The sequence below is a fragment of the Xiphophorus couchianus genome, chromosome 9 (assembly GCF_001444195.1).
Source record: "Xiphophorus couchianus chromosome 9, X_couchianus-1.0, whole genome shotgun sequence".
Taxonomy (NCBI): domain Eukaryota; kingdom Metazoa; phylum Chordata; class Actinopteri; order Cyprinodontiformes; family Poeciliidae; genus Xiphophorus; species Xiphophorus couchianus.
This window is the reverse complement of record NC_040236.1, coordinates 27,681,075-27,703,681: the sequence shown is the minus strand read 5'-3', so window position 1 is coordinate 27,703,681 and position 22,607 is coordinate 27,681,075. Positions and strand designations below refer to the sequence as shown.

The window sequence follows — 22,607 nt, the reverse complement described above, 5'->3', positions numbered from 1 at the left end:
ATATTTTGAAAAATTCACAATAATTAATTTCTTTGCATTTCTCCATCACCTAAAATCCGAATAAAATACTTAAAAATTTGTAGTTGAACCGTGAAAACATATATAAAAGTTAATACTTCCTCAGGGAGCTTTTTGTCATCTCCCACCTCATATCTACACCTCTGGAGGATTTTCCACCTCTTATTTTTAAACACATAAATTGTAAGTGGACTCTGGAAAAAAAAGTAGCAACAACAACAAAAAAAACAATGGATGCCTGCATGCACATGCTGACATTTCGGTCGCAGCCGCGTAGTGGTGTGATTAGGAGAGCTTGTGCTGTGTCTAATTAGCGTTGTGTTTCCTGTGTGTGTGATGAAGCTGGAAAGTCTTAGTGTGGGGAAGGTGTGACGGCCGGGGGAGAGAGAGGAGAAGAACGGCAATTAGGGATTTTCTAAAGGCCTCCTCGGACACCCTCCTCCCCCGCCTTTCCCCCTCAGACAAAGACGGCCCGTCGTACACACAGATTGACTGTTAACACACACACACATACCGGGCTCAGGATATACACTCACACCCATGTTCATGCCACTGAGGCCTGCTCATTGCCACAGTAACAGGTCCCTGGAGACGGCGGGAGGAGGAACGGTCAGGACGCAGGACGGCGTGTCCCACAGCGTGGCTTTTGTGTGTCTGTTTACATGTAGTCAATCACTCTCTAGTTAATCATACACTCTGACCATTACTGTTTTTTCTTACTGGCCCGCCTCTCTTATTTTGTTGGATTAATAATTAAACATGTCTATATGAAAACTCTTATAAGCTCATCAGGGTTTGTGTGTAAAACATAATAAATGAAAACAAAAACTGTAAATTCAGAAGCCAAGACTACCTTCATAATTTATGGTTGTCGGTTTATATTAACCGTCACAAGATGGAAACTCCACAAAAATTTCTTTAGAAAATGTTGCAAAATGTATAAATTTGTCCTATTTTCTGGCTCATCTTTTTAATTTTTCCACTGAGTCTGGAAACAGAAGCAAAACCCAAATCATTTAGGTAGAGATGCTCTCAAGGTCTTTGTTTTCTGAAAGCACTCTTTTCTATTTTCACCTGTTTATTACACGGCATATTTACATTTCTGTTTGTGGAAACAGCAATTGTTTCAACTCTTTGTTATTCACCTTTTATCCATAGTTTTTCCTCTCTTTGAGACTGACTCTTATACTTTGTTGATACTGATGTTCGTTCTGCCTACAACCGTCTTGACCAGGTGTTCTTTCCTCGAGAAATTGATCTCACGAGACCAACACAGTTAAATAAAGGTTAAGTGAAATTACCTGCAAACATCTCCCACTCGGCAAGCTCCCTTTTGCTTGATCAACCTTTTATTCTTCTCTCCATTTTTAGGGTCAAATCTTTGTCCATACCATCTGCGAATACTACAATGACAGCATTTTGTTGCCAAATTTAACAATAATGCTTTAATCTGGCTTTGATTTATTTATTAAATACTAGGCAGTATGTACTTTTAAATTGTTCTTTGGTATGCATCTTAACTTAAATGTTTTAACAAAGTTGAATGATTAACTTTTTTTTAGGTTTCATCTGATAGGCCAACACAATGTTGCTCATAATTGTGAAGTTGGAGAAAAAGGATTAATGGTTTTTGAACATTTTTACAAATAATTCTGAAAAATGTTCTCTGCATACATATTCAGTCTCATCAGTACTTTGTAGAAGCTTCAGCTCTTGGTGGTGAAGTTTCTACCAGTGTTACACATCTAGAGACGGAAAATGTTGCCCTTTCTTTACAAAATATCTCAAGCCCAGTCAGGGTTGATGAAGATTTAATGTGATGATCAGTTTTGTAGTCTCATCACAGTTAAAAATGACCACACCATGATGTTTGCACTGCCATGTTTCGCTGTCTGTAGGTTCGGTTCTGTAGATTTGTGGGTTGACAGATTGTCCAGCCTGAGCTGTGTGTCTTTGCAGCTCCTCCAGAGTCTCTATGGGCATCTTGCTGTTCTCTGGTTAGTGAATTTGTCTGACACAGTTTTTCCTCTGACCTGTCTGTTGTGTTCCTTGATCTTCATGAATCTCAAGGAAGTTCATAAATTTTCTCCATCAAACCTCTGAGTTTTCACAGAACAGCGTATTTACACTGAGATTAAAATACTGAGTCAGAATACAAAAATGCAAGCCACATTTTTTAGATTTTTATTTGTAAAAATCATATTTTTGTTTTATTTGCCTTTGTGTTGGTCTATTATTTAAAATTTAATTAAATAACATGTAAAAAAAAAAAAAAACTTAAATATACAGGGCATTTTATATCCAAGTTTTAAATGACTAAGGGACTTCAGGAAAAGTTTGTCATCAAAACATGCCAAATAATTAGCGGCATTGCACGTTATTGTATAAAGCAAAGATTCCTTTTGCATTTTTAGCGTTGTTCATATTTGAAGCCAACATCTCTGTCTGCCTCTTTTTAATTAATCACGGAAAAATAATCAGTTATGAAATTCCTATTCTATTTGCTCAGCTAACTCCTGCGCCAAAGTGGAAGTGCCACTGTCACATGTGTCTAAATTTCAGCTGCATCCGGCCGTGTGAGTGATTTGTAATGATCGGTGAGTGTGTCAACGGAGGTTGTGGGCATGAATCCTTTCGTTTGACGAGAGCAGGACTGAATTGGACTCCTGAATTCTTTTGTATTTCTTCTGGCTCCTTTAGCACCAGATTGCGTTTAATATTTATTTTACTATATGCAGCATGTTTGCTTGTGTGTTTTATGTGCTTTTGTGATGCAAATAGAATGTATGTCTGTACCAGAGCCCTTTAATCCAAAGACTACATTGTGCCTGTGTGCTCAGCGTGCACAAACAGGCATGCATTTTGCAGTTTGCCTCAGGTTGGAAGCTGCAGAGTGACAGCTGTTAAGAGCATAGAGGAGAGGTAGAGGTTGGGACAGTGTTATGGACAATGACAGCCAGCAGGCGCGTGGCCGGTCTGAGCCCCAGGCTCACCTGGTGAGGCAGGAGGGATGCCAGCCTGGAGAGCAACTCTGGGTTCAGGGGAGACCGGGGGGGCTAACACAGATGTAAAACAGGAAAAAGAAATCACAGGTGTTTTTTATTTTTAAAGACGGCTCCGTGTTTGACTGTTCGCCTGAGTTTTTGTGCCTCATGTATTCACCGCCTGCAGTGGTTGAGTGTGATTCTCAAGAAATGTAAATTAGGGCTGAAATTTGTCTTGGAGCTCAAAAATTGATTTCTACACATGTTGCTCATTGAGAGTTCACTGTGTTCAGGCTACACCAAAGAGATGATTTTTGCAGAAAGTGAATAGATGGTGGATAATTCATGCCGTAATAATGAGCTGTAAATTATGGAGCATATTTGATTGTGTTTGTCGAAGTGAAAATGATATTTTTTAGTATATTTAGCCCAGTTATGATGATAATTTCTTGTATTAATGCTAGAAATTTGAATGCATCACAGGTTAGTTTAAGTGCAGTGTCTCTCTCCATAGCTGAGCATGTGTTTTCATGGTTATTTGTATGTATTTGTTGTCTCCTCTTGCTCTGTTCATATCCTCCTCAGAGACTTGCTGCCTTCCTCTCTGGAGCTAAAGTGCCATCTACTGGTGGTTATAAAGGGCTGCACTGATTTACAGACATGGTCATTTCACTGTAAGGGTTTAGTTTGCTCTGACAAAATGAGCATACTGCATTCTCATCCTTCTTCTTCTATTGCTCCTGTTTAAGGCAGAAAGGAAGCAACGTTTCAGCTGCAGCCAGCTGGATAGAGGAACTGTGAATTTCTCCTCCTGTTATTTCGTTTTTTATTTGTTCTTTTAAAGCAAACAAATAGTTGGCCGTTCATATGCGAATTCTTTGGTTCTCCCCAACGTTTGCTTGCATTTTATCAGCTTTCCTTAACATGCACTGCCAAGCTGTGAGATCACTGCCCACTCAGAAATACTATATAAAATATAAGTCCAGCTCGTTTTTTTGGCCCTGGTGCAGAGAGGCGTAGCTGCTTCACATCGCCGGTCGCACAGAGAGAAAAGTCGAGTGTAGGGAAAAGTTTTTCTCCTGATCAAGCTACTGTAATACATTTAATGCATGACTACTTAGAGCAATTTAGATCTAAAGATATATTAGCTTGGATGCATTTTATAGCATGACTTTAGCAAAAGAACATTTAAAGAGTAGATAAGTGATTTTATTACAACTTTATATATGCAATATAGATTTATATTGTAGACTTGTAGCACGACTGTTTTTATCAAAATTCACAGATAAGCTCTGATTGGTAATAAGCAGATTTGAATCGTGAACAATCTGATGTTTTATTCCTATTCATTAAAAAAGTTTTTAAACAAATCAACCAGCAGTGTGTGCTCTAATGTACTTTGTTTTAGTTTAACCTTATTAGTTTATATTAGGAACATGTTTTGATAATTACAGAGGCTTGTCTTTTAATTACATCATTTTTTGTTGAATTCAAAGCTACCTTAACATTTTGACCTGTTTAAATCCATAGAAAATTCATAATTGCTTAAAAATCAGCAGATCCGACCTCAAAGGCTCATGAAAATTGGTCTAAAAGAGTCTGGTCAGGGCATCTGTTGAATAAAAAATGCCTCTTTGATGTGATTTTTTTTTTTTCTTTTGTAAACGACTATTTCAATTATCAGGCGTAGTCTGCTCACAAGCATTGATAAAGATATACAAGTTATAGGCCAGAGATGACAATACTCAGTGTTGTGACAATCAGTCAGTGTTGTGAAGGTGAAATACTAAAACATTATGTGTGGATTATACCATACAGTATTTTATCTTCTGTTGTAAATTTTCTCTTGCTTTAGAATCTCTCATATTTTCATGATTGATGTTATATTTTCACCCTTTGTGTGAACCTGCATCCATTTGCCTTACACTTTTCTGCTGGTAATGAGTTTCCCCACAAAGGAACAACAAAGGATATTTCTATTTCAAATGATCAAAGAAATACATTTCTATTATAAAGCATCAAGACTAAGTTTTTCCATCAGTTTCTGTTTAAAGGCATCCTAGCTTAGCGTGTGGCATAGCAGTACAGAGGTTTTCTGTCTTGCATGAAACCATCCATGTTGCATGTCTCCCTGTATAAATCCTGTGAATAAAGGCCACTAACATCCCTACATCTTAAAACAAAAAGACACAAGTAGACAACTGGTACTTTTAGTAACAGATCCGAGACATTGAGGTATAAAGTGAGGTATTACATTCCTCATTTTCTCTTGGAATGAGACATGCAACCTCTTTTGAGCAAAGTATTATTTTTAGATTCAATTAAATGATCTGATTCATTTAATTGTGAATCAGATCTAGTCATAAAAGACTGATATGTGCAGCTGTCATAAATTGTCTAAATATTTATTTTGATTAGGGGACCCAGACTTTGATGGATTAATGGGGATAATCACACACCTCTTTCATGTGCTGTTGGATTCAAAACTACCTCTGTCAATGTATTTTCTGCAGCTTTTTTCTCTTTAATATTTTATAACCAATAGGAAAAAATCTCAGTCAGCAGGTAATCTGGTATATCCTCAGAAAAGCTTAAACACTGTTTCTCTACTTGTAATATTTTGGTATTTTTTTAGGCTTCTGTTGAAGGTCAAAATAATTAAATCAAGATACAAATAGGAAAAGAATTAACCTTCTAGACATTGATAAAGAAGCAGGCATTCCAATCTTTTCCATATTAAACATATCAGTCTTCTCTGCATATTCAGAAAAACCGAATCAAGTTACTGAAATAACTGTAGCATGTCTGGGGTTTTTTTTTTTTTTTTGCTTCTCCTGCTTCCCCCCTGACTCCTTCACTGCCTGAGCTCTGACTGTGTTCGGTCTTTACTTGTGGCAACGCGGCACAGAGGAAGGAACCAAGAGCCAGGCAGACAGACAGACAGACAGAAACGGTGACATCTGTCAGTGGCAGCAGAGTGACGGAGGGAGAAAATGAGAGACAGTGAGGCATGGAGCGGGAATCGCTTTTTCATTTTCACCTTTCAGCTTCCCATTAGCCGACAGCGAGGAACTAATGAAGGAGCAGTATGATAATCTGTTGTTCTCCTATTTCGTGCTCTCCACTGCCCTGTCAGGCCTGGGGAGAAGTGGGATGGTGACAGAGCTGTCACGGCTTCAGCGGAGGGAGAAGCTCTTATTGTGAATGTCTGCATGTTTTTGTTATTGTTATTGTTGTTGTTGACTTATTGTGAATCAGCTTCTGTCTGAGGTCTCTTACAGCCCTGGAGAGGCAGAGTGTTTTACCTTGTGGGTTTTACCAACATGAATTCACCATGTTTTTTTTTTTTAAAGAAAGCAAATTATCTAAACCAGCTGGTGGCGCTTCAGTCATAAAATGCTTTGTTGTTGCAGCAGTTTAATCTTAAATGTCGCACTGCAGGGTCATGATGAAGAGCGGGAATGACAAATTGATAAAGCCGGGAAGTGAGGTCCCATCCGTTTATGGCTCCCTGTGGAACTTCCTGTCAGGCAGACGGCACCAGAGCTGTAACCGAGATCAGAGAGCCAGGCGTCGTGACCTGTGTCTGCTGGTGTTTGGGTTCACCTTGCTTTAATAAACACCTAAATGCAGAGGAGGGGAGAGGAGTGGGGCTGCCCTGGTTGAAACAAACAGTTTGTACTCCGATCATACGACACATGTAACAGTCATGTTTCTGTCTGAAGCGGACTCGTCCCCGCTGTCTCACAGGTGCATCTCCGCTCCGCCGGCCTGCCACGGCTGGCTGGCGTGTCGGCCCGGGCCCCAGATTTACGGCCCTGACACAGGAACCCATTAAAGGCTGTTTAGGGATCCCAGGCCTGAGCCCCTCTGAAATCTCTTTCATTATAGCTCCAAGCTACCATGGCAGGGGAGCAGCTCGGCCAATCAGCGGTGCCGCCACATGTGTTCATGTTTAGCCTGATGGCTGAGAGGCTTAAGTGGCTACTGCACACATCTCCTTCACTGACTTTTATGGAGAAAGTGGCACTTTAACTCTTTGTGTTTTTTTGGTAATGGGGTGCGGATGTGATGGAGTGTGCGTGTTAGCGTGCGCGTCTCTCATGGCCGAACACGGGCCCTAAATGAGGGCAGCGCAGCCACACGTTACATTCCGCCTGTCTGGCTGGCACTGGTGCCACTAATCAGGACCAGCTTGATTCGCAGTTACTCTCCCCCTGAAACTCGCCTCTACACACACACACACACATGCACGTACACCCCTGCATTCATCCATACACACGCCTTTCCCATCAATTCATACAAAGTTCTTCCCTCACCTTCCTACATTTCCTTCTCTCCACTTTCCATTCATCGCCCTCTTCACTGGTCACATTTTCAGTCAACTCTGACTTCTTTTCTTTACTGGAGTCATTTTCTGTCTGAGGAGTTTCATTATTGTGTATTTAACACTTCCTGAGTAAAAGTGCATGAAACAAACATGGAGGTGGAGCTAAGCGCTCTTAAAGATATCAAACCAGTGGTGTGTATAATCCTTATTAACAAAATGCACTGACAATAAAACCACATGTAGGTACTGAAGTGTGACTTTCGGCAGCGAGATTATATAAAATTACGTTTTTAAAACAAGAAATGAGTTGCTAATTGTACTTTTTGTGAATTTGGGTTGATGACATCACAAGGGGCAGAAGAAACAAGCCGATCAGCTGGCATCATTGAAGATGTAGGAGGATTTGCAGTTGACTTTGACACTTTATGGTTGGTAAATCTGGGGGAAACTTTAGTCTTTTGAATTTCCTTTTTTGACATCTAAGGAGGAAAATCAGGAAAAGAAATGGCTAATTTGAGTAACCAACTTAGTTTTTGACAAAGCAGCTAAATAGAGTTCATTTAGTCTAAATCATATAATCCAGCTGAAGTGGACAAAGAGTCTGAAATTGAAAATTGAAGAGTTAAAGTTTGGTTCATGCTACATCTTGGATTTCTAATGTTGATATGAATAATATATATATTTTATATGCACCAGAACAAGTGCAAGCACAGTGGCACAAATGTAAGTCTGGCTATCCGGTGATCAGTTTTGACCATAATGTATCAGAAAAATATGGCTCTAAATTATCACCAAGGATCTTAGAGTTGTTATTAAACACCTTTGAAGATAGAATTTGAATTACAAATGCAAATAAAGAGAAAAAATTAAACATTACAAATGGATCCAAAAGAACTCTTGCGTTGCCTGACAGGATGTCACCAGAGGCAAAGTGGAGGTCAGATTTTATCTGGATTAGGCCTGTGATAACAAATTTTCCTGAATGATAAATTGTCTCAGAAGTTATTGCAATAAACTATAATACTACAGACCATTTTCAAGTAAAATAATGGTAACAATGGCATAATAAGGCAGGAACACAATCTCAGAGATCAGTACACTTTAAAGTCTAATGAACATTTCCCACTGGAACCGGAAGACATTTTAAATATCCAAAATAATTTAACAAAATAACAAACAATGAATAAAATTAATTATGAAGTCTCTGTAAACTAAATTGTTCTTTTAAAAAAAAAATCTAGTAGAGATCAAAGCACCAGACTGAAGACATTTGTCATCCAGTTTTTTTGGTAGAAATAGAGAAAAGAGAAGAACAATAAATCATGCAAATGGAAATTATTGAGTTTGTTTTAATTTATCATGTGTTTGATTTACCACAGGTAAACCAAACGCATGATTTACCAGACTAAATCTTTATCAAGATTTAGTCTTGATAAAGATTTTTACCAGGAACAGTTTAAGAAGTAGAAAAACAGACCATGGCGTTTTGTTCTATTAACAAACTACACTTAAATCCAGTTTGATTTTACAGAAAAGTCTGTCAGCTTTAAAAAGATGCTAGCTGGAACTCCTGATTGTTTCTGGAGGAAATGCAGACTGGGGGACAGTTAGAGCAAAAGAAAACAGACACAGAAGGTGAGCAGCAAACACCAAAGAGTGTAAATTAGAAGATGAGAGATAGTGTTAACATCAGTGAACATGAACACATAGTGAGAGGAACATGTGCGTCGTAGTGGAAGGCATGTTAATAAGTGGCCTGGGGCAGATTTGGGCTCCCATGGGGGGCAGTCCTGCCCTGCTCTGTAAAGCTTCTGTCTCTTCCTTAACCCACCCATTAAACACGGTACACAGGTGGCTTATTAAACCCAACACGGCAGACAACTACGCTCCACACTGATCACTCAGCTCTCTGTTGTGACAAATACAATCACATGTGCCGGTGCCATAATGCAAATGATCAATGTAGTCACCCGTGTTGCAGCGCTCAAGTGCCTTTTAGCTTATACATAATGCTGAGCTCGGCAAATTACTGCAGGGGATCTTGAAGGGTTTTCTTTTCCCCTGCAGATCCAAATTTGACAAATTTAGTCTCAACCCTCAGGGTCTGGACTCATTAAAAACAGATACTTGTTCTCTCTTATGGGGACTCACCTGACACGCACTTTTTTTCTGTAGTCTTATGAATCCCTCCATCTCTGCAGAACCCTGGTTATTATTATTATAGTGTAACTGAGACCTCCCTTTCCCCCTCCCGGGTCCACTTTTGTTGTGATCATATTATTCCGAGTGTGTAACCGCTTCCCCTTGCTTTGTTATTCTCATTAACAGCACAACTTAAACAAGTCTCCCATGAGCGTGGGCCCTCGAGATCTTGGCTATGGGCTCGACGATGATGAGTTGGACAATGCGAGCAAGTAAGTAGCTGAAGGCGATGCTTTATTTTTCTTTTCTGTATAAACAAAGATGCTAGATTATTCAACTTTGGCTGATTGAGAAGTTGACTTCTTTTGGTCCAGACAGAAAGTCATATGTTTCTGTTGCTAATGATAATACTGCCCTCCAGTGGACCCATTTACTTACAGCATCATTTGATGGACACCGCTGCAGGGTTGCTACAGCTACAGGTGCATTTCAGTACATTTGATCTAAAAATTAATTTATTTCAGCAAATCAGTTCAAAAAGTGCTCACTATCGGGCTTTGGTCAAGCCAGTTTTTAAAGTTTTCAGCACTGGTTTTGGTTGTAAATAAACAGAGTGGACCAACACCCTGACTATAGAAAGTTAAATTATTAATTTATTTTTATAATATTTATTTACACAACTCCCACTGAGATGCTAATTTTAGCATTTTCTCATCTACCACATATTTTGTTTCTCAGTTACTGACAGAAAAGCCTCACTTTTATAAAAGCTCAAACATGTGTAAGCCTGTTATGGACACCTGATGTTTCAGTTTTGCTTTGGGGTTTTTCTTCATATGACATTTAAAGACTGAAAAATTTCTGTTATTCTGCACAGCTAACATTTATCCTGACCTTTTGTGGTTATACTGGAATGGAAACTCTTAATTTATCAAATTTACTGCGCAAGAACCTTGCCTCAGTCACATCTCTTCTTTTTAATACATTACGTTAAATATAATTGTGCTAAGTGGTTTTATTTGGTTTTTTAAACCAGGATCTCCTCTGAAGACAGCGGCGAGGTCCGTTCGTACACAGAAGACAGCGACGATTCAGACTCCTTCTATCCAGACATCGACCCGTCACCTTCCAGCCAGATGAACCTGCTGGAGGAAATCCTGGATTCTCTGACCACCACCACAATGGACCAAGGAAAACTCAGTGCTGCCAAGAGCTTGGACTTCTTTAGGTCCCTGGATGACTTGGACTTCAAGGTCCAGGTATGCCGTACAGATGAAGTTAATCTGTGATAGAATAACGATGCAAAACAAAGACCAGAACGTATGGAGCCCCATAGAGGACATGGGGGGAAATTTTTACTTTTGCATTCCTGCTCAATTTTGTATTTTTTAGTCAGTTCTTGAATACTTAAAGTTTTTCTGCTACAATATAAGGGTTTTCCATGTATGTCAATATCTTGGTTGTGACTTATCTAAAGTTTTATAACATTTTTTTTTTGTTAAATGCACCAAAAAACGTATTTGCAAAATGACAGAGCAAAACAAATAAACATCGACTTTCCATCCCTCCTCTAAAACATAAAAATGAAGGAAACTTTCTGCAAGAAAGAAGGAATATATCCAAACTGTTGTGACTATTTCTGAGTTTTTTTCACAAGGTAATATCGCCATTTGATGGTTTTGTTTACCTGGAGGGTTAAAAAAGACACATTTTCACGTGTCTTTTTCCATCTTCACAGGAAATATATGAATATAATATAATATCATTGGAGAATATTATATAAACAAATTTTACTAACAAATTTTAGTAGATAGATTTTAAACCATTTTTTGCACCAAAGAGTGAAGAATGCATAAACATGTTTTCATTGAGGCTTTAAAGGTGTACATAGGTAGAATTTTAAAATGACATTTGTCAACAAGATGACTGTATAGAAAATAGACGAGGGTGTATTTGCTATTTTATTGTGAAGGAATGCAATTATTTTGTACGGACATGAGGAGAGAAGTTGAGCCTGCAGAGGATAAAATGTTTTGTTAAAATGGTTGTGTGTAAAAATCCAGAAATGAAACTTATTTGCCTAAGTTTACATTTTTATGTTTTTATGTTTACATTTTTATGTCTAACAAAACATAATGACTGGTATAAAACACAACTTACAGATTCTTAAGAGTGCAGATGTATTTTCTTTTTTGTAATTTCTGCTTTTGTTTCCTTCTTTTACCTTCTCCAGTCAAAGCCTTCACCCTGCAGCGACTCCACAGCTGCAGACGACAGCAGCTTTGATGGTGGCGCCGATCACGGCGGATGGAACATGGGCCAAGATGACAGCGCCGTCCATGGAAAACACCTTCCTCCGTCCCCACGCAGGCAGCCCAACAAGAGCAGCCTGAAGAGGTCCAAAAACCTCGCAGCCTTCTCTGCAGTGACCCGCTGCTCAGCTTCACCTCCTTCCAATGATGCCAATGGCACCAAGTCGGATCCTCCTCCCCTCTTCTCCTCTAAGTCCCGTCCTGATTCCCACCTCCTCATGCCTTCGGGTCGACCTCCAGGAGACCACCGGTTGTCCTATTCCCCCCTGCTGCCCCATAAAGTTACACCCCTATCCCCACCTGCATCTCAGCCAGACTCTTCTCCAGAACTGACCAGCCGGAGTCGCACCATCTCAGACCCTCAGGGCAACTCCGAGCCCTCCCAAACCCAGAACCAAACCGGGTCCACCGGTATCCTGAGGAGAAAGGTCATGTCCAAAGAGATGGTGAAAAACTACCACGAGCGGTCGATTCGGAGGCAGCGAGGAGGAAACCACGAGAGCCAGGCGAGCCCAATGAAGAGCAGCCAGGTCCAGGTCCCCTGGAAGAAGGAGGAGGAGGAGAGGAAGGAGGAGAAAGAGGCTCCCAAAGACAAGCTGTTGGGATTTGGGCTGTGTCTGGGTCAGTGTGAAGGCTCGGAGACGGCTGGTGGGCCGGATCCGGGCCTGCTGGAGGAGATAGAATCCATGTGTTGCCTCAGCTCATCGCTTCACAGCAGCCTGCACCTCTCTCAAGTCCACTGCAGCAACAGCCACCAAGGAAAAGCCACAGAGAAGTCCTAAAGATCACAGGAAAAGGAAAACTGACTCAGGTTCCTGTACTCTATTACAGCTGATCAGCTGAACCCTCCATGATAAGGGAACATTATGAACAAAGTTAATAAGGGCCAAAACAAACAAAAAGCCTCAGAGCAAAGAGCTGGTTGCGCTGGAAGGAAGCACTGCAGAGTTCTCCACCTGTCCTCCATCTAGTGGAAGAAAAACTTGGTCAAATAAATTAGTTTACATCAAGAATACCGAAAAAATGTTCAAAAACATGGTGAAGAGTGAGTAAAATTATAAAAAGCATTCAATTATGATTCAAATCAGGAATACATACTGTCAAAAGGTGAAATAAATTTAAACGTACATACATTTATGAGATATTAATGTTAAACTTATTCTGTAAAATAAATAAGATGCATGAGAATAGGTGGAGATTTCTGCTTCGCTTTCAGTTCAGTTTTTTTCATCTGTCTGCAAATATCTGAACACTAGAGATGCACTGATCACCATTTCCAGGCCGATACCGATTTCTGATCCTCCTCCAGGTCTGAACTGGACTGGAACTGCCGAAACAATTTATTCTGAGGACCATAACACATAAAAGAGAAATAAACATGCTGCAGGTTATTTTATAGAGGTATTGTTATTAAATAAGATTTATTGTACTTTATGCTTCAAAGCAAATATTACTAAACATTATCTGATTTTAATAAACTAAATGTGCATGATTATCGGTCGATGTTTATAGAACCATTTTGGTGGACGTTCTTACATTTTGTTGCAATTAATGAATAGAAAATCTTATTTTTGAGACTTTGACCTGGAAAATTGGCTGATTTCAACGTCCAGCCAGTCGATCGGTGCATCTCTACTGAGCACTTTAGCTTCATTTATTTAATGTCAGTACCTTGTAAGGATTTTAAAGGGCCAATTTCCCCTAAGCACAACATCATGTTTCTTTAATGTTGTGTTGATACTAAATGAACATTTCATGTAGTATGAAATGTTCAGAAGTGTTCTGAACATTTCATACTACAATTTTGCACTCATGGATTAATTTATGATAATCACCCATTACTACCTGGTACTAAACTGCAAAACCAGCAAGATGCACAATGTCCATGCAGGCCTTTGAAACTAATTAAACTCTGTTGGATTCATGATTTTGATCAGTATGCCTTAAGCGGACATGTGATTTGTTTTGATACTGATGTCTTAAACTTTAGAAATCACTGCAGGTACTTTCTCATCAGAACCCTAAATACAGCAGTTCACATTCATAGAGAAGTAGATGTTCTTGAAGAGTTTTGCGTTATTTTTGTGTTAATTTTACTCCTATCTGTTGAGACTAAATACCTGATGAAGCAAACAGTCGAATGACTGAGAAAAGCCAGAGTTTTTACTTCATTTCTTTTTCTTTATGTTTCTGTTTCCATCGGCCTTTTGCTACTCTTAGCATGTTTCTCAATGCCGGCTTAAATTGAGAACAGTTGTTGGCGAACTTTGAAGGATGTTGATGAATCCAATCCCACAAACGGTCCAAAACAAGCTCCGTTCCCGTTATTTCACCTCTCTGTGCTTTTTCCCTAACCTCTGTGTGGCACTTTGCCTTAAGGCTGTTTACGTTCTGAAGATATCAACCACAAAATGGGTCATGAATAGCAGGAATATGTCGTGTTGAAGTTTTTGAAAGATTAATTTTAACTGTGTGGAATCTTTGTAGGATTTGTTGACAGATATCATGCTTATGTTTCTCCTTTTTTGTCTCTTTTCCTTTCTTTGTGTTTTAATAGGAAATGCAACTTTTGTCTGACTAGGAAACCCTCTGCACTGTACTAAAGTGGAGGACGATTGTAGTGTAATGAAGCAATATACTGCAGGTCTTTGAGTCGCTGCGTGGATGTAATGTGTTCAGGGTCTAAAGTATTTTTATAAGCGTTTCTCCTGTGGAGAGAAGCATCAGCATCCAGGGATCCCGGCTTTGTGTTGTTCTCTGCGTCACCACAAACCCAGAGGAAGAGAAAACTCTTTCACTTGCTTGGGTTGGGATTACTACATTTATGGTCCGTTGTTCTTATGATTTATGCCAGACGCCAGTCGGTGTGGCAGTTTAATAGCGGCTGTTTCTCCACTTCTCGAGTGCTGCTCTGCGTTAACGATTTGACCATAAAGTCTTTGGCATGCTTCTAAAAAGCTAAAAAGAATCAGTCATGGTAATTCCAAGAATGGTTAAAGACAAAGAAAAATACAAAGTCCAGAACAATTTCTGCACTGGCTTCGCTCACTGTAAACACTTTAACAAACTTGTGTACTATGCAAATATTTAGAAATCTTAAGAGGCCAGTTTTCTTCACCGCTCGGGTAGCTAGGAATGTCCCAGTGAGGAATTATTTTTGTCCTTGATAGTAATCAGTAACTTAAGATTAAGGCATTTGCTGCCACAGAGTCTGAGCCCAATAAGTCTTGAAATAATAACACACACAAGCTTAAAGATGCCGATTCGGTCTGCATTTGTTTTGTGACTGTGTCCAACATAACTCACGCGTCAATGATGTGCCAGACAGCAACAGCTATTTTTATCCAATCAGTTTTTAAGCATCTGCAATGAACTCATGTTTTACTCCTGCTGATGATAGCCATTGTTTGGTCCAGTTTGCTGAGATGCTAGGCTAACACTAGCATGTTTACTCTAGTATAGTAATTTATTTATACATTTGACAGCTATCCGATCCTAACTGGATTTTGTTGATAAGATCTTGAGTCTTGCTCCTGCTGATGAGACGGTCATCTGAAGTCCTGAAGTGCTCGGCTAATGCTAAGATGTTTACTCTTTCTTTTATATTATTATTTGTTAATAATTTGACAGATATTTTGTCCTAGTCGTTAGTCTTAATACAGTTAGACTTCAGGAAAATCTCATCTTGCTCTTGGTAATGAGCTCTTCATGTCAAGCAGTTTGCTAGTGTGGTAGGCCAATGCCACCACACTAGCATGTTTAACCTTTGTTTAACCAGTCCTCTAAACTGATTCTGAAGTAATTTCTGACGGAACTTGCTAAATGCAGCTCACATTTTATTCCTGCTGATGACTTTTTTTAATGCATAACAGTTTGCTGAAGTGCTGGGCTACTGTTAGCTAGTTTATTCTTTGTTTTGATTCGACTTGACTATGTGAAACATATTTCAACCCTATTTGAGTTTCTAAAGTTACAGCTGCACTCTTCAATAAAATCACATCTTGCTCATACTCAACTTTTTCATGCGAAGAACTTAGACATGCTAGGTTAACGCGTGCATGTTTTCTGGTTACATATTTGGTGGTGTTGACAAAATTTAAAGACAATTGTTTTCTTGAATTACAAACTTAGAGTTTCCCTTAAACAACATTCATTTTAATGTCTAGTGTTTCTGCTGTTCTCCTTAACATTGACAGAAGTCTGTGTGCAGCACACATAACGCGGACTGGAACAAGCAGCAGCCAATACAGTCTCTATTTAACTCTGAACGTCATTGCAAAGACTAAAAGGCGCTTCGTTTTCAAGATTAAAACTGTTTTGCAAACTGTGCACATGAAAATAGGTGTTGATTTTTACAAATCAGCTGCATGGTTTGCTAGATGTGGCGCTGTGGTATCAGGAATTGCGTCGGATACAGATTACTGCAAATGCTGAGATCAGGACCCCATCTCTTACAAAGACATCCCTCTGAAAAAATAACTTTTAACGTGTGTGGGTTGACCTTTACGGATGTAGTGTGTTGTGTGCCTTATGCAGAAAGTACCCCTCTGTGTAATCACAACATGGTACTAATTTCTAGACCAACTTTATTGTGGTAGGAACAGAGTATGTTGGGTTTTAATCAACAGGAAATCCCACAAAATGAACTCTGGTGTCTTGTTCTCACGGCTGTGGTGAGTTTTAGTTTTTTCTCTTTGGAAATCTTCCTGCTCATATTTAAAATAAAAAAATAACTGCAAACTGAATACTTTTTCTGATTGTACTCATAGGTTAATTGCTTGTATAGTTTGTGTGCATTTTTTATTTCACTTTAACATCTTCCTTTGAATTGGAATTAAAAAAAATATATATAATTTTCAGAGGAGTTTCTCTAGTTGATTTCATATGGATAAAAAAAAAATATTTTCAACTGAATAGATGTGTATTTTTTCTGGCTTGAATATATTTTACATGGATTAAATATATATATATATATATATATATATGAAATATATGTTTATGATTGGTGTTGAATATTGTAAAGAGATGACACCTGAGCTTTGAATGTTGGAGATTTTATTTTTGGAAAACGAAGAGAACATTAAGAAATGTCCCATGTAGCTGTTATAACGGTGCAGAAGGATGTGATGACTTCTGAGCAGAAGAGACAAAGGCTGATGGTTGTTTGTACGTGATGCAGTGCTCACTGTGTGTAACCTGCATGTTGGTACTGTACACTCTGTTGTGTATCTGTCCTGTTGGTACTCATATTCTTTCAGTATTTAAAGCCTCCATAAAATCCCTGTAATTCTCTCTGTGCTTCACATTAAATTAGACGTCATCCGCTGCACATTTTTCCTGTCGGGAAACAGATTTCTGCTGTTTTCTTGTTCTGGTTTGCGTCAGATTAGGGCGCTGTGGGAGGACAGGCCCACTTAAAAAGCTTTAGTGACTTAGCTCCTGAAACAGAGACGGATTTTGCATTTCAGGGTTAGGATGACACTGTGTAATGCTCACAGTAATTATATAGTTTTTGCTTTATAATTACAGATTTGGAGTGCAAGGGAGGGGATGTCTGATGTAGCAGCTTTCACTGAATAACGGACAATGTTAGCAAACATTAACGTCATTTTCCTGTCTGTATTTGAAGCCAGTGTCAGTGTAGTGACCGTCACGCTGAATGTTACAGTCAGCAGCTTTCTTCAGACTGGCCTCTTCATCAGGACTAACTCTTTGGTATGATGTTTTTGGTTTGTTTTATTTTTTTTCTCTTAATTATTTTTTGTAATCTTTTTTTCTATTTTTTTGATGTGATCTTTTGCATGTGCTCATCGTGGCTGTCTCACAGCTGAGGTCAATCTAATGTGCTACTGATGAGTAACCTGGTACAACAGCACACAATGTACACACTGTGAACGGGAAATAAATAATGTTTCATGCTCTGCCGTGTTCAGACTGATTTTTTTTAACATTCTTTGTGTCTTTATTTGGATTTTAAATGAAATTGTGCAAAATAAATTTTGACTTTAATATTTAATGGAGGGGGTTGAGCAAAAATAAGTTAAAATGTAGTTTTTGCATGAGTAAATATATTAAAATTCATTTTTGAAAACATTTAAATTGCTATGGTTTATTTGTTCAATGCATTTTTTTTTAAATAATCATCCACCTTAATCATGTAATGATTTGTTGCAGTTTTGACCACAAAAATTTATTTTTTATTATCTTAACACTTGACAGACAATAAATCAATAAACATTCTGACACGTTACAGAAGTTAAGAAATAGAAAGTAAAAAAAACAATTTTTAAAACATTTATAGGTATGTACACTGTAGAAAAAAAATTGAGATTTTTACATTTTGAATCAGTTCTTTAAAGAAAATTGTTCCCTAAAAAAATAAAAGCTGCAACACTAAATGACTAAGTATCACACGATCATTTTAGTCATTACTCACACATTTCTCATGTGTATTTTAGTGGCTTAGATCTTTACAAAGTAGCACACAAACGTGAAAAAGAGGAAAAAAATTATTCAAAGGTCTTAAAATTACAAATAAATTCCTAAGAAGTGTGGCATAAGTCTAAATCAGTTCTATTTTCTGATCCTCCTAAATATGATTGACAAGAAATCCTAATAAAATACATTGAGATTAAAGTGTATTTATTTAATGCATGTATTCTCATACCTTTATCTCATACAGGTGTTCAATATAAAACCAGTTTAACATCTCTAATCAGAACAAAAGCTGTTTCTCATTGTTGTTATACCTCTAAAAAGAAAATAAATGTATGCTGCATATGTATTGTGCCCCTTTTACTCTGGCACCCTTTTAAAAAAAAGTGCAACCAATTTATTGCATTAAATACCAGTAAAATATGTTGAAGTTTGATTCTAACCTGACAAAATGAAGAAAAGAAATCATGAATCCTTAACATTTCCAAGAACAAAGTAGGAACATTTTCTAAACTTAAATATACACATTAAACAGAAATACATTCAGATTGACCTGCAGCCTAACGCTGACCTGCAGCACACAGGAGCTTGGACTCAATTATTTGCATGAAATGTTTCACTCAATGAAAGCAGCAGCAGTGTAAAATGTTTCCATTCAGCCTGCAGGCTCTGAATATGTTCTCATCCATCTGCTTCTCTCAGGTTCGTCTCCAACTCAAACACCTGGATCTCATATGAGTCTCTCCATCGGCGGCGGCTGCGTGATGCTCCACATCTCCACCCGGGATCCGTCTTTCTCCTGCCGGCTGGGGCTGTACGTGCCGTGGGTGGCGCGCCGATTTAGAGCGGCCACCAACCCAACGGAGGTCAGGATCAGCACCAGAAGCAGGAGGACAGATGCCAGACTGATGGACAGCAAGAGGTTGGAGGTCAAACCCTCAGAGGTCAGCTAGAAGGACATAATCAGAGGAGTCGCATGTGATTTATTTAAATAACTCATATTTTTTTGGATGCTTTTACCCTCATTTTTTTCTCCCCTCACACTTTTTCCTCCCCTGACTCCTTCACACTACACCAGGCGCTCCACGCGCTCTGCCAGTGTGCTGATGGATGTGTTTCCCAGCTCAGCAGGTGGGTTGCGACCACCAGGAGCCTGGAGCCACCGCGGCCTGAAACCTCCCTCCGTCTGCCGCCTCTCATGCAGCTTGGCTGCAACGAGCGCCAGCCCCAGCATCGCCGCTATCGCCAAGCAGACCAGACATGGTGCCAGCACTGCAGCCACCCGCGAGCTGTGTGGAGCACGCGCCGTCTGTGAGGGATCACAAACACACACACACATACAGCCAAGATGCTGCCTGATGATCCCGTCCTATCAGAACTGGCACCACGATCCATTGTCCCCAAAATAGCTCCCACAAACAAACACCAAAGCCCTTTAAAGCGCGAATAAAAGCGAGGACTGATTTGTCTGAAAAAAAAGGTACATATCATCTTATTGTGGAACCAGAGAACCTGAAAAAACTAAATGTATGAAGTAAATAAATCACAATTGGCCTTTGATTCATTTTCATACCAGATAAGTAGTAAAAAAAATAACCTTTTCTGAAACATAATAGCTCTTTGAGTCATGCCCACTTATGCAGCAAAATGAACAAAAAATACTTTTTAAAGTAGCAGTGTTATGTATTTTCCAGGCACATAGAGCCATTTTATAACACAATCAAGTAACTATGATACTTTCAAAATACTGCATATATCAAATGTCTTTGACCCTTTGCAAAGTCAAAGAAATTTGACATTGCAATTTAACACCTTGAAATTGGGCCTCTGTTTCTTTAAGAATTCCTACTTTTTCAGACACTCCTTCAGGATGTCATCACAACAACATTCCTCCATTAAGTAACTATGCCTTTAACAGCGTTTTCACCAGCATTTCAGTCAGAAACTCAGCAGATGCGCAGTTCCACCAGATGTTTGCTAATTGCTACTGGCTAGTCTGAAGGAGTTGAGTGAGGGAGTTGTGGGGACGGGTTGCTCTGTGAAGCAGAAACGCTGTTGGAGGCTGCAGCTCGAAGGAAGAGCTTCTAGAAAGGGCGGCGATCAGTGGGACCAAGCATTTTGCAAATCTGAATAGTTGCCACAGGAGATTCAATAATTTCTCAAACATGCATGAATGAAACAAAGCAACACTCCATGTATGTTTTTGATGAGGGGAATAACATTATAACATGATGTAAGGCTAAAAACATAAATGATTTTACATAATACTGGCCCTGTAAATAATATTTCCAGTAACCAATATTTTCCCCAGAAGGCTGAGCATGACTCCCTATTATAAAGTATTATGTTTGCATTGCAATGTTTATCTTAAAGCTACCAGAATATTTCTATTAAAGTTTTTGACACTAACGATCATTCTCGTTATGATGAGGCAGATTGGCCTCATCATGGCGCACTCGTATATCACAGAGTAGGATGCCGGTCTGCTACTGAATCTCCTTAGAAGTCTTTACTGCATGAACTGAAATCGTTACTTTTGCCTCAGGTAGACATGGGTTATGAACCAATGGCGTTCCACATGTAACTCTTTTCTCTTTCTTGAGCAGTTTTACATACTTCTCTATGCTGGAGTTGAAAATAAAAATTACTATTGCAAGCTACAAGCTTGGAAACAACTGAAAAATACACAAAATGATGATTTGTGCCTTTTAAAGCTTTGCAGTTCTTTGATCTTTGCAGACAACAAACCACCACCTGGAAATGATAAGGTTCTGCAGAGAACACTGGGAAAAAAATCTTACCAAGAAATGTTTGTGCAATTACAAATGCAAATATGTTAGTGTACTTGAACTAACTTACAAATAACTTTTCAGTGAGATGTAGGAGCTTTTTTTAAGCCAATAATTCCTTAATATTGATAAACTGGCACATTACTTACAACATGGGAAAAAATGTCTTGCTAAAAGTGAAATAATTTGCCAGTGGAACTAGTATTTTTTAAATTCAATATTAACTTAAAACAAGCTCCTAGATCCTGCTTAAAAGTTACTTGTAAGTTAGTTTTGTTGAATTTCAAGTGTACTAATATATTTGCAGTAGAAACCAGATCAAAAGCACTTGAAGATTCTGTGTTTTTCTAGTCAAAAACACAAGTTCTGACACAAATCACCTAGAATTAAGGAAATCAAAGCCTCTAAATCCTGCAGTGGAGTGAATATTAGCTTTTCATTAACCAGCAGTAGAAAACAGAGCAGCACTTACACCAGTGGTTGTGGTTGGTGTCACTGCTGTGACTCTCTGAGCCGCTGCTACAAGGTTACAACAGCATTAGCAGCTGTAAGTCTCCACAACACTTCAATTCCCCGCTGACAGCATCTTCACAACTAAAAGCTTCTTGCTGAACTTGGCAGGTTACACAAAAATAATCTCAGAAGTCAGCAAACTTTACACTGAGCAATCAACATGGAAACATACTGTAATTCTAATTTAAAATACAACCATCCGTATCCCGAGGCAAAAAATAACCCTGGCGCTCATGCTTGACGCTGTAGACATGAGAGTTTCCTTTCCCCTTCTACAAAGTTCTTTGTTGACTCTTGGAAAGTGCTTACCTGTCACTGCAGCACAGTTGGCTGTCAGAGCGAGTGTGACACAAGCGAGCCGGAGCAGCCTGCAGCCAGGACCTGCCATCAGTCACCGAGTGCCTCAGACGCAGACACAGAGATGTCTAACTAACCAGTCTCTGAGGTGCAGAGTGAGGCCACCCTGAAGCCTCTGCAGAGCTGCTCCACACACAGCAGAGACGGCAGCGATGCTTCCCTGCTGTCAGCACTATCAACCTGCTCGGCGTGTGTGTGTGTGTGGGGATGTGCGCGCGCGTTTGTGTGTGTGTTCCTGCCAGATAAGCTGCCCTCATACGTTCCTGTGAAGCAGACCGAACTTCTGTGAATGCCACCAGCTCTCTGCTGAAACTGCACTTCAGCACCAGATGCTGCTTTTTCCCTTTTTTTCCTCCTCTCTATCTCTCTCTCTTTTTTCTTTTTTTTTTGCTGGCAAAGCACATTTCTTCCTCTCCGCTTCTTTTGCTCTCAAAGGATGGCCACGTCAGTGCCAACAGTAAAAAACCACTTCCCCCGTTCCCTCCCCGCTCTGTTTCCCCACCGTCAGGGCTACCTGTGCCTCCAAAGGACACACAGACGCACACACACATGCCTCAACTTTAAAAAAAAAATAATGCTGCAACGACAAGATGCAGGTTGCAGGTTGAAAGGAGACGGGAGCCACTATTGGTGCACTTTAAGTTCAAAAAGTCTGTATAGATTGTGTAAATGTGTGAACTGTGCTAAAGAAGCATTTTCTCCTGTCCTAATCAGGTTTACTAATCAA

General features: G+C 39.3%; 2 protein-coding genes across 7 annotated transcripts in view; one reads left to right on the top strand and one right to left on the bottom strand.

The window, feature by feature from the left end:
• The window catches only part of dennd1b (DENN/MADD domain containing 1B), a 141,296-nt gene extending 123,589 nt beyond the window's left edge, over positions 1-17,707 (top strand). For both annotated transcript variants that reach the window (XM_028027618.1, XM_028027619.1), the window contains 3 exons: positions 9,661-9,746; positions 10,511-10,733; positions 11,708-17,707. In XM_028027618.1, coding sequence (XP_027883419.1) covers positions 9,661-9,746; positions 10,511-10,733; positions 11,708-12,568 — 1,170 coding nt within the window. In that variant the 3' untranslated portion in view covers positions 12,569-17,707. The remainder of the gene's footprint in view (positions 1-9,660; positions 9,747-10,510; positions 10,734-11,707) is intronic.
• Positions 17,708-18,010: 303 nt separating this feature from the next.
• crb1 (crumbs cell polarity complex component 1) overlaps positions 18,011-22,607 on the bottom strand; it is a 28,593-nt gene continuing 23,996 nt past the window's right edge. For 3 of the 5 annotated variants that reach the window (XM_028028277.1, XM_028028280.1, XM_028028283.1), the window contains one exon: positions 19,048-19,530. In XM_028028277.1, coding sequence (XP_027884078.1) covers positions 19,291-19,530 — 240 coding nt within the window. In that variant the 3' untranslated portion in view covers positions 19,048-19,290. Of the gene's footprint in view, positions 19,531-22,607 lie in introns of all 5 variants that reach the window. The other 2 variants (XM_028028278.1, XM_028028279.1) reach the window with 2 other exon arrangements.